This window comes from Stegodyphus dumicola, chromosome X2 (assembly GCF_044657685.1).
Source record: "Stegodyphus dumicola isolate Sdum_Otavi_A_Nest chromosome X2, ASM4465768v1".
Lineage (NCBI taxonomy): Eukaryota > Metazoa > Arthropoda > Arachnida > Araneae > Eresidae > Stegodyphus > Stegodyphus dumicola.
The window spans coordinates 176,682,171-176,695,551 of record NC_140781.1 but is presented as its reverse complement, the minus strand read 5'-3'; the positions used below and the strand labels follow the sequence as shown (position 1 = coordinate 176,695,551).

At 34.6% G+C, this 13,381-nt stretch overlaps 1 protein-coding gene across 1 annotated transcript in view; it reads right to left on the bottom strand.

Annotated features, from left to right (window-relative positions):
• LOC118193404 (USP6 N-terminal-like protein) overlaps positions 1-13,381 on the bottom strand; it is a 148,195-nt gene that overhangs the window by 66,062 nt on the left and 68,752 nt on the right. Inside the window, exons 6-9 of the mRNA XM_035364485.2 lie at positions 7,738-7,845; positions 7,513-7,622; positions 7,375-7,423; positions 2,410-2,475 (exon numbers count right to left, since the gene is read on the bottom strand). Of these exons, the coding sequence (XP_035220376.1) occupies positions 2,410-2,475; positions 7,375-7,423; positions 7,513-7,622; positions 7,738-7,845 (333 nt within the window). The remainder of the gene's footprint in view (positions 1-2,409; positions 2,476-7,374; positions 7,424-7,512; positions 7,623-7,737; positions 7,846-13,381) is intronic.

Here is a 13,381-nt window from a genome sequence, read left to right as displayed (position 1 = left end):
AATAATATCTCAGTAATTCTGTTCTGTTTTGTTTTGCCATTTCAAAAATAAGATTTTATGTTCTATATCTTTAATTTCTAGAGGACTTATTCTTAAATTTTCAAACATTACAATGAAATGAAGAACAGATGGCAATTTCTTTTTAATTTCAAGATTTTCTGTGTTTTATTTATTCATTTATGAAACTTAAATAGCAATATATTCAAGGTATTAAGATGAATTTTAAATTTTCAGATTGAAATTCCCCCCCCTTGCATGTATCAGTTTCTAATCAGTATTAAGAACAATTTTTTATCGGATTTAAATGCATGCAACTCCACAGACATGTTTGAACTCAATATTATATATAGACTGACAAGCCAAAACATTATGACCATCTATACATTTTTCAATGAACTTATCTCGATGATGTGGACAGCACATGATTAAGTGGGAATGGTATTTAACTGCTGCTGGAGAAGGTAAGGAATCATTCTAGAACTAACTTTTGTGAATCATGGGAAAGGCTGCTGATCTAAGCAAATTTCATAGAGGGCAGACTGTAATGGCTCAAAGACTTGGAACGAGTATCTTCGCAACTGCACGACTGGTAGGTTGTTCACAATTCACCATTGTTAGTATTTTTGGAAAAGTGGATAAATGATGGTGAAACCAGCAATAGATATCAAGGTGTTGGACGTCCATGCATCATCAAAGATAAAGTATGTTTGAGATTGTCCCACTTGGTACAGCAAAATCGTTGCCAGAGAGTGGCTCAGCTTACAGCCTAATATAATGCAGATCCAAGTGGAAATGTTTCAGAACACACAGTTCAGCAGACACTGTTGGACTGTGCAGTTGACCAAGCATTATTGTCAACTGCACCTACAACGGACTCGGGAACATCAAGACTGGACCATGGATAAGCAGAAGACAGTTGCTTGGGCAGATGAATCACATTTTCTCATTCATCACATAGATGGACATGTCAGTATATGCCATCTCCCAGGTGAACAGTTGCTCCCCTCCCCCCGTACAGCAGGACATACACAGGTTAGTAGTGGCAGTATTACACTTTGGGTGCCATTTCAGAATATTTCGCTCTAAGACGAAAACCAGAGACGTTCTCATGGGCATCTCTGGTACCCTTAGTTGTGGTAAAACAGAGAATGAAAGCTCTGGACTATCTGAATATAACTGCAGATCAATTGTACCCTTACATGGCATCTGTTTTCCCAATTGGAGATGGAATCTTCTAGCAGGACAATGCCCTATGTCACAAGGCTCGAACTGGGTTGGCGTGGTTCAAAGAGCATAATGATGAATGCCAAGTATCACAAGGCTGCCCTATGTCACAAGACTCGAACTGGGTTGGCGTGGTTCAAAGAGCATAATGATGAATTCCAAGTATCACAAGGCTCGAAATGGGTTGGTGTGGTTCGAAGAGCATAAGGATGTACTGTCCTGGCCACCTAACTCGTAGGATCTAAACTGAATAGGGCCCATTTGGGATGTCATGGAGTGACAGCTCAGAGCTCAAATACCACGTCAGAATATCTGACGTGGCTTAGATATTTGATACAACTTGTTTCCAGTCATGTACCAAGAACTTGTGGTATCCATACCAAGGCAAGTTGCAGCCGTTTTTCAGGCCAAAGGTCGCACAATGTATTATTTAGTAGGTGGTCATAATGTTTTGGTTCCTCAGTGTATATGTATATATAAGATTTTTTTTCAGCATGTAAGCTTGAAGTAACTTGAAAAGAGCCTAAATTTTAAGTCATTCTAAAACAGCTTTAAAAGGGTATAAATTTGAAAATGAATACTTGATTTTGCACACAGTTATTTTATTTCATATCTTAAAGAATAAAATAATGACCAACTGATAAAATAGGAGTGAAAAGAGCTATCTAATAGATTCTATTACCTTTAATTTTCAAAGAAATCTATCACTTAAAAGAATGCAACATATCCCTACACTATTGTCACAAATGGTGTTTTAGAGAGAAATGTTCTAAAATAATTTTTTTAAAGTGCACAACATGGCATATAATCTAGTTCTTTACACTTGATTTTTGACATAATCCTAGATGAAGACTTGAGTTCCTCTCATAAGTATATGGTTTGGTCACACTTGAGATCCTAGAAATAATGGCACAAGAGATGTATGCCTAACTTGAATGAGTAGCTACATATCTCTTAGACAACTAGCGAGGTGAGTTTACTAAATTAGCTTATGAGGATTAATTGATTTGGATTAAAGAACATTCAGACATACTGTTGATAGCTTCAAACATAAATTATTTAAAACAAGATGAAGATGTTTTTCACATGTAACATGAAATACACAAAGCAACAGTACAGATCATTGTTTCAGAAATCATCATAATATAGAAAGAGTTTATAAACAAAGCAAATTAAATTAGTTACCTCTTCATTCATATACATTAACAAAAGTGCAGCAATTTGACTCATCCCCTGACAATATCCAATTTCCTGCAATATAACATATTTCACTTAATAGAAATAACATGTGCAATATTTCGAAGTTCTGTAGATGCAGCAGAACTGTTTAGTCAAGATTTGAGGTTAAAACTATACAGTAGACTCCCGATTATCCGCGCCTGCCGCACAAAGGTTTTTTTTTTTTTTTTTTAAAAAAAAACAAGCATAAAGCAAAGAAATTAAAAATGTTCACAAAACTGAGTGAAACGTTAAATTTGCTAACATCGTGCTTATTTATGGCAAAAATATCCCAGGCCTTCTCGGAACCTTCCCCTCTGATGAGTAAGTGATTTCTTACTCACCCTTGCAGTGCCCGCTCTCCTCTTAAGTGCTTCCGCAATGAAAACGCGAAAAACTATGAAGGGTTCTACCTTTGATGAGCTAGACACGGCATTGACAGAGTGGTTAGCTCAAGTTCAAAAAGAAGGTACTCCTGTAAATGGTCCTATCATTGCGGCGAAAGCAAAAACCTTTTTTGAGTTGTTAGGCCTGAAAGGAAATTTTGATGCATCTTCTGGCTGGTTGACTCGTTTTAAGCAGCGACATGGAATTCGAGAAATTGGACTTCATGGGGAGAAACTTAGTGGTGACCAACAAGCAGACGACGATTTCCACCATGAATTTGAAGAATTTGTTTTAAAAGAAGAGCTATCTTTTGAACAAATTTACAATGCCAACAAATCGGGACTTTTGTGGAAATGTCTTCCTACTTGCACTTTAGCATTTGAAAGTGAAAGTAAAGCGGTGGGTCATAGAAGCAGCAAGGAAAGGATCACTACCATGTCTTGCAGTAACGCTATCGGAGGACATAAACTTACACTTGTTGTCATTGTAAAGTAAAAAAAAACCTAGATCTTTCAAAAGCACAGATAGTACTTTAACCAAAAAAAGGATGGATGAACCGAAACATTTTTCAAGAATGGTTCGAAAAAATCTTTGTTCTTCAAGCGCGTAAACATCTTAAATAAAAAAAACCTGCCTAAAGAAGCTGTGCTATTGATTGACAACGCACCTTCTCATCCAGCAACAAGCTTGCTAAAGTCTTCTTCTGAAGGACAAATTTTTGCAAAGTTTCTCCCCCAAAACGTTACTGCGCTAATCCAACCCATGGACCAAGCAGTCATTGCAACAATGAAGAAAACATACCGAACCAAGCTGCTAATGACCAAAATTGAAGAAGGTTATCATCTGAAAGAGTTTTGGAAACACTACACAATCTTGGACAGCATCTACGATATTGCATCTGCATGGGACTCAGTGAAACCGTCAACCCTCATAAAATCATGTAGAAAACTCATGCCTAATGTTGAAGCCAACAACAACCTAACCCCTTTGAGTTGTGAAGAAGAGAATGAAGATGTAGACACGCCCCTGGCAACTCTTGCCGATATGGTGAAAACTGTTCCGGGTGGTGAGAACGTCGATGCTGAAAACATTAACGAGTGGTTGGAGTGGGACATCAACGAACCTGGCTTCGAACGTTTGACAGAGGACGAAATTGTGAAGCAAGCAAGGGGAGAGACCGAGAATAAAGGACAGCGAAGTGAAGGCAAAGAAGAGCCCACTGCGCAGATGCGGAAGACTCACGAAGCGGCTTTGCAACAAGTCGACGGACTGCTGAGCTATTTGGAAGAACAAGATGACACGGAGTTGGCCGTGAAACTTATGCTACAAAAAATGCAATCTCGGATCAAGAGAAAATGCTTCCAAAGCAAGAAGCAAACACAAATGACTGATTTCTTCAAAAACGTGTAGTTTTACAGTTATGCTATTGTAATTACATAATACATTACAACATTAAAACAGTACATATGTATTAATTTTTCTGTGTATCCTTGACGCCCCTCGTAAGTACAAAGCACTTTTCTGTTTTCATTAACAAAATGCATTTTAGGTTAGTTTTGATTGATATACTACAATATTAAGCATTAGTTAAACATTTCCTGCTGTTTATTTTACGTTTTATTGTACATAAAACGATTTTGCAAAGTTGGAATGACTGTTTTCTCTTTTGCTATACCCGTTTTTAGTTTTTTTCGGATTATCCGCAATTTTTGTTATTCACGGCGACCGCGCCACCCAATTGCGCGGATAATCGAGAGTGTACTGTATTATAAAAGTAAACAAAACAGGATCTTACAAACAATGAATGATGCATACATAATTCAGCTTTGTCCTATAATGTGCTTATAACCAATTACGTAATTCCAATGGCGACACTTTGGATACAGTTTCTTATACAATGAACGCAAATAGTTTCCCACACTGAGAATGAAGACAAAAAAAGTAATGGTATCTAAAGCTGACTCATTACATGCGTTAGAATGCTGTCTGAAATCTTTTCATGAAAATTTCTAACTCTACTGACATGAAGCTATCAGACTTTCCAGTTACAATAACCATGAAATTTTCAGGGAAGATCAAGATTTAATCCGCATTCCAGTTCTAGCAGATAGGCTCTTTTCATGGAGATTTAATGGTTTTTCCTCATGTGGAATGTGGATACAAGCCAATTTCTCTTGCCCTTCATGAAGCCATTCCTCTCCTTAGACAGATTGATCATATGCTTTGTCATAATCAAATAAACCAAAGTAGACCTCCAGAATAAGGTACAAAAAGTCCTGAGTGCATCCATATTATTTGCATCCATGGGCAACACTTCTAACAGGACAACTTCCAACCTAAGGCTATTGCCAAATGGAATTAAGTACCATCCCGCCAGTAACGAACTACAATGTAACAATGCCACAGCCAAGGTGCAGACATGACAGTACCAGTATGATACCTGCCAAGCCTGAACCATCCTGAGAATAAACTCGGGTTCTAGTCCTGTGAGGAGTGATTATATACCCTTGTGGTTGAGACTGCCTAAGTACAGATCCTAGCCAGTACTTTCCAGGAATTCTCCTGAGTCAACTCTGCTGTATCAAACTGGCTTGACCCACAGCAGAAGGAAAGCGAAAGAAAACATTTTGAAACTTTTGAATGACACATTCTGCAACATTCTTCTCTTCCTTGTTTAAATGTGAATTCTACAATAACTACGATATAATGCTCTCTGAAGATGCAGATTCTGAAGTTTTACTCTTTCATTAAACTCTGTTCAAGAAAACATATTGTGAGTTACCAAGTCATATGATAAGGTACATTTCCTGGAAGGTAGTATGAGGGCTCACACAATAATAATTGCTTGACTAGTGAAACAGAATATTGGCATATAACTGCTAACAATTACTGCTGTCAAGTAATAAATATATTGTACAGTTGCCCAAATGGGTAATCATTATGTTGTTGTTCAAATATTAGTGACAGAGGTGATATAAAAGTAACCAACAGACAAGATGGTTTCAATATACATCTACAAGCACATTGCAAAAGAGTCATGTATCTTCTTGAAATAACAATCCTTAGCTGCAACTGCCTGAAAATACAATATTAAACACAGTGTGCATATTGTCATGGCTCAAGACAGAAGGTACAATGGAACACAAAGTATCACAAATTCAGCAGCATATGTACACCAAATTACAGAAGGCGTATAACATACAACTTGCTTCTAGCATTTAAAGAAGTGAAAGAAAGAATCAAAAATCCCAATTTTAAATGCAGCACATACTTTCTTTACTATCTCAAATGCCTCTACTATTCTGGTGAAATGTTTTACCGCTTGCAACACATGTAATGCTTGTAATGTAATTTCATACTTGGTGATGCACATATCAACTTTGATTATAACCCTTGCCTTCTTCCATCACAATACCATGCAATAGATTGCATGCATGAGTTGTGCAACATTTTGATGGGACTATGATCTCATTATTTGACAGAATGCCTCAAACTTCACAGATAAATAATGTTTGCCAATACATTACTGTAAAATTTCCGTGTGCACATCCTGTTTTACAGTGGAAGGCAATTGTGATATGCCACAGTCTGCAGTTGTTTTGACAACACACTTGATCATAGCTGAAAGTTTCAGGACAATTGTTCTCTTGAATTTTGATAGCTTTTCTTGCATGTAAAATTTCAAATCTGTTAACAATTTAAACGGTTACCTTCGACCTCAAAAGAAAAGAAATCGGGTATTACGATTTTCCAAAATCTATTTTGATTTCATTTACACTTCTATCCCAAGTTATATAAATAAATATGTAAATAATTTTTAAATAAAATGTCACTATTTATTCACATTTCAATTGCACAAACTAAATTACATGTTGAATGTTTAAAATTTTAAATTGAATGGCAGAACTTGTTTTAAAATATTTGCTTTTCTTCTCATCATATTGAATAACTTGATTATTATTATTTTGCTTTAAAATATTTGCTGCATATTTGGTTATGTGGTGTACCAAGAACTTAATCGCAATCGAACTTGAAGCTGGCGCAGTGCCAAGCGTGTGAAACTATTGGAAACCAGAATGCTTGCAGTAAGTGTTGTACGTGTGTATGCGAATGATATGCTTTGTATATAATAAAATGTTTTGTGTAATAATTACCTACTAAAGACAGAAAATCTGCATGCATGCATTTGAATCCTATCCTCATCACCAGATTTTCTGTGCCTTTAGCGCGTAATTATTACACAATATACTGTATTTAATTACAAGACACTTTACTATATACAAAACACATCATCATTCATATACATATGTACAACTCTTACTGCTGGCATGCTCCGTCTTGGGCCTGGTTTGCAATAGCTTTGTGCGCTTGGTGCTGTGCCAGCTTTAATAGTTCAATTACGATTAGGTTATCAATACACCACAGGTTATTTAGCTCATAGGGTCACTTTTATCAAGCCCCTAAGGGTTGCCTTTTGAAAAAGTTTTGATTTCATACTTGCATTTTTCACTATGCATCACAGTCATGATTAAAAAAAGTATTTACCATATTATAAACTGAATATGCTGCTAGCACATTGAAAAGGGCTTGCTGCCTATAAAAAAAAATGTTAAATTAGGTATTAAAATATTACATCAAAAATACTAAATAATATCGAAAAATCTTATCAATCTATTTACTTACTTAACACTGTATCTTTCTCGGAACATTATATGATTCCGATATGTACGGTTTACATCTAAATCTATCTGCCTAATATCAGGAGAAAATAATTTTGCTTTTTCCCGCATTTCCTGAAAAGTATTTTCATAGAATCAAGTACATCATCAGATAAAATACGTTTTTTTACTTAATCATGTTACGTTATTGTTATGAACACTTTTATAAAAATGTGAGAAACATTCTTACCCTGTACTTTCCTTCTTGTTCTTGTTTAATCTGCGTAACTTCCAATACTCTACACCACACCTCACCACGTATAGCATTGGGAATACCTTTATATATACGCCTCCTCAGCTAAAAGAGTAAATCTTTCAGAACCAGATCAAATTCAAACTACAGTGCATCACTTACTAACAGCCTACAGAACTATAATAAATTAATAAGAAAGATCAATTTTTAAGCATGCAATAGATGGCTCCACAGTCATTTTTAACAAACTCTGAATAAGGTTGCTGGTTTGGCACAGTGCATTATCTTGGGTGCTCTTGGTATCACTTAAATAATTGGGAAATCACATAGAAGAATCACAGCAAATTCAGATAACTTCATTGTCACTGCTTTTCTGAAAATTCCACACACAATATGATAAGATGGTCTCAGTCTTACATCACTGTCTTACAGGAAAATGCATCTACTCTGAGTTACTACCATTAATACATTTTTCATTTTGAGACAGGCCTTTTCTGAATTTTTAGCCAATAAAATGCCTACCAAATTTGTGAAGGAAAAAAATTTCTTAAAAAGTATAAAATTAATTTTACAGAGAAAACTAACACATATCTGAACATTTTGAAAGAATTTGATGGAAAGAAAACAGCTATGATAAAAAAAAACAGATATACAAAATTAATTTTGACATAATTAGAGTGCTTGTTTGTTTTCCTAGAAATTAATTCAGAAATTCTGCTTTATTTATATTTATTCAATTGCTTAAATTTCAAAATCAATATTCTCAAAAAATGAAAGGCAAACACACTTTAAGCCATGACATATTGAAGAAATATTTCATTTTAATGCTATTTTTCTCCATTATATAATTTTGATATACTGTCATTATTTTAATGGCATGGCAATAAAATTATTGTACTTGTTAAAAAAACTGTGCACAAATTATAGAACAAAACTTTTAGTAGATACAAATTGATTTAAAAATCATCAAAATACTGGCAAGTCTCTAAATTACACAACGCAAAACAAAACAATTTATACTACAGAAAGGAAACGGGTCTGTTTTTGATGCAATACACAGAATGAATTACGAATTCTGCCAAGACTACGTACTTCATACAAATCTGGTGATAAATTGCCAAATCAGCATAATTTTTAGCATCTTTGCTATAAACTGAAAAATGTGTAAAAAAACAAAATTTTTCACACATAAAATTTTAAAACTAAGCAATTTACATAAAAATTATGAAAAATTCATGAAAGCCGGCAATTATGCATTAATAAAGGACTTACAAATTTTGCTAGAACCTGTCATGTGTCCCAGTTGCTAAAGTCAACCCTTTATTTTTTGACCTTCCTATTGTTTTTTTTAACTGGTCACTTCCTTCCCCAGGGAATGTTCTAGATGGTCCTCACTATTTGTAATGGTCCTGGAGCAGGGGCAGTTAACTCCTGCAGAAATATGTGGCTTTACCCAGATGGTACTTTTCTATTAAAATCACACTGCGCATTTTCGGCTCCATATTAGCACACTTTAAATTAATTTCTTTCTCCATGCCTTTGGCTCTATACTAGATTTTTTTTTAAAACAAAACATTTCTATTTTGATTTTTCAAGCTTTTTTCCCTTTTCACAAAATCTCAGTTGGGTTTTTTTCATTTTTTTTTTTTTTTTTTTTTTTTTTTTTTTTTTTTTTTTCTGTTTTCATCCTAGAAATCCCCACACACATATGCGCATGCGCACACTCACACACACACACACACAAAAAAAATAAATAAAATAAAATAAAATAAATAAATAAATAAAATAAAATCTTGAAAAAATATAGCTATATTTTTTACAGCTTAACACCATGAACAACTTGGATTTGGGGATCTGTCATCTGTATTTAAACAGCCTTTATTAATTAAATTTGTATATTTACTTACTTTAGGGTCTATTTTCATAAAATTACATTTATATTATTAAAGAAAGTAAGACAGCAAAATATCGTAAATTATAAGCTAATATATACCAAGTGACAAAAAATTCTTATGACCAGATAAAGCCGGCCATGGCGCTCAGAGAGTTAAAAGACTAAGTTAAAAACACAAAACAAAAATGAAAAATAATAGTAGTTAATAAACATTTTCCTGAAAAGAAGTAACAAAAGAAATGCATGATCTAGCAAATTGTGTTTGTGTTCCGAAACCTTTTCCTTCCTGGTATGTACAAAGGCCACATAGCCATTTTGTCTTGGAGGCACATTTTAATTGAGGTGGTTATTTGAATATAGTCTTTCTTTGTGAAGAAATCTTTCTAAGGCCAGCTTTGTTTACTTCTTGGCAAATCTTAACTTTCAAAAAAAAAAAAAAAAAAAAAAAAAACCACTACATTTAAAAAAAACTATGATTAGATATAAAAAAAAATTGCATGAACGATGTTAATAAAGACCACTATTACTGGGAAAGAAACTAAACAAAACAGGCCCCATTTGATATCAAAGAAATACCCCCCCCCAAAAAAAAAGCCAAATAGCATAGCTTTAATGCAAAAGTATATTTCCCCATGATCACTAGATTTTTTGCTGTCCAATGCAATCTTTCAAGCTTGTAAATTCTGCTGCCTGGTGTTTATCCAAATTCTAAAAAATCTTGCCACACGATGTGGCAACACTGATCTCACAAGCTTGGGCACTGACCTTCCCCACTGGATTTAGAATAATCTTAATACTGGCAGACATTTTTAGAACATCCTCTGCCTTTACATGTGCCCTATTCATACCTTTCGCCCATACCCATTAAGACTTTTCTGTACCAAGAGTTACTGTGCAAGGGGAGTATAACCTTCACAGAGTCTGACCTTTGACTTCCTTTAAGGTCAAGTTTTCACCAGAATAGTTTGGAGTACAGCCATAAGATCAAGACTGATCTCAAAGAAACATTTTTTCAACATTGACAGACACAAATCTTGTTGATAATATCTGTTATGAAAGGCTGGGCGTACAACACCAAAACTTTCATTCTGGTTCAGCTGATTGTTCCTCACTGTTTAAAATGGCAGTTTCCAATGGCTCTGTTTAAAGCCACATGATTTGAATTCTATAATCATTCAAACATTAATTCACAATTAGAATAGCAATCACATAAAAGGGATGGAAATGACAAATGAGCAAACTTAAGAGCCTCTGTAAGTTTTGGAAAAAACCAAGTACTTTTTACTTTGTCTCATTAAATTAACTGCTTCTTGTGACACAGCAACTCCAGTGAGATAATAATTAAGTGCTTATTGTGACACAGTAACTTAACTGAGATAATAATCCTCTTAATTAAACATTCTTAACATAACAAAAATTGTTTACCTACATCAAGATTATGTATCCTCAAAATTATATACTGTGTGACTTATTGCCCTTTATTAATCACTACTTAGAAACTAACAATATTAAGTTTTCCCATTTAGATGTTGTTATCTTTCACTATGGTATCAACTGTTATTGCCTTTCCTTGATGAGCATTTTGAAATCCACAGGATCACTAGAAAATTCTATTAGTCTCTAAATAATTATGAACACAACCAAGCCTCACCAGTGGCCAACTTGTTTAAGACCACTTTAGTTTGACCTGTGTTCGATCCCAGGCGAACGGGTTTGCTGTATGGAGGACATCCCTTCATTTAAGCTGAAGCATTTATAAGTACTTTTCTGTAAAAATAAATGTACTTAAATAAGTAAGTACTTTTCCGTAAAAATACAAGAGAAATGCTTTCACATTTTGAATTATTTTTCTTAGTGTGCATAAATATCTACATACTAGGAAGGATTATTTTATCTTTTTTAACCCCTTCACGCCGACTGTCATGTATACGTGCCAGCAACGAACACACTTACCTACCGGCCGACACGCAGGCGTGCCAGAGCATTTTTGCGTTTACTACCGACTGTCACGTATTTGTGCCAGTACCCTGGAACGTTTTTCAAACTATAATTTCTGCCACAAGATGGCACTGTATGTCCATATGGTTTCAGATACATGTACATTAGACCTTCTACTAGAAATGAGAGAAGCATGACTCATACAGGTGTTTTTGATTATATAAACAAACGAGGAACTAAATGTTTCCGAATGGCGTGATTTATGATGTCTCTTTAAATCGCACTTTATTCGCACGTGGTAGTTGTTTATTGTAAGTAGAAGTTTTATATGCGCTAAAGCGTTGAGTATTTTGGTTTACAGTTCAGTTTTTAGAAAATAATTAGATCTTGTTAGACGTGAATCTTTCTGTTTTTACCGTTTCAATGTCGAAGCATCGAAAATGTTTAACAGAGCATGAAATAGCAGAAATGATGCAAAATATTTCAGATATTGATTCTGAAAGATTAACTGAAAGACATTTTCCAAAACTTTGTTCAGAAGAGACTGATAAGAAAATGAGACGATGATGCTTCATTCGTTCACATTCCCGGAAAAATCCTCCAAAACGGCAAATGAGTTATTACGAGTTCAAGGAATGTAACGTAGGACTGTGTGTAGATCCCTGTTTTCAAATTTTTCATACGAAAAGAGAATTTTAAGTAATATATTTGGTTTTTCAGATGTATAATGTTAAAAGTCATAAAATGGTGGTGAGTAATTAAAATAAAATGTGTAAAATATGCATTTAAACAAGAAATAAGGTAATTGAAGTATATATATATAAAAATATCTATAAAGCATAAGCCGTTTAAATACTCTATAGAGCATTATTAAACAATGCGTTGATACTTCAGAAATTTCCTAGATTTAGGCTTAGTAGCAAAAAAGCTCCCGGCCCTGGAGAGACGCTCGCGGAAGACACTGCCGGCCTCCGCGATAAGCGCGCATTTTTGCTACCCGGCTCGAAAGGGTTAATCGTCATATGAGTATATAATGTCTTTAGACATATGTGCATGTGTGTGTTTTTGGGTGGCTGCATGTATAAAGTATCTATTATAATAATGATTAAATTACAGTGCTGCAGTATACAAGACAAAACCAGTGCAATGCTTTCTAGCAGATACAGGTGAAGAACAGATCATCAGCTATGATAGCACTGTTCAGTGGCCTCTGTGACCACCAAACGTCATTCTGTTGGATTTCTCCTGTTTGTATATATATAAGATCAAGTATATGAGATATCATCTCCTAGTCTCCAGGATCTATGCCACTGTACCAAAGGTGCATGAAAAGATACTTTTGTAAATGCGAACACTCAGTGACCAATGATAACTTCTTTGAACATTATGGACATTAAACTGTAAGCAATGGGAGGCAATCCATAGGTCTTGTTTGATTGGATGATGTTATTAAGGTGTCTTGAAATAACATATTGTTTACCTATTAAGTTACATTTTGTACTCATGCCTATGCCTTTATTCTTCAAATGTAGCAAAATGTTGTGCATTGGTTTTGGACATTTTAGGCTGTGCAAGCAACTTATAATTGTACCTGTAAGCATAATATATGTTTTCAAATCAAATCAATAATGCTCATAATTTCATAATTGATATTTTTTCGCATCTCTGATGGTTTCTATGACAGGATAAGTTCTGATTTTGACCAAAGGGGGCAATTCAACTGGTCCTTTTGAGTGGTACAGTTCTTTTACTAATACCTATACATTACATTCATAGCTGTAGCTGACTCTGTTCATCAGTTATTTAGGG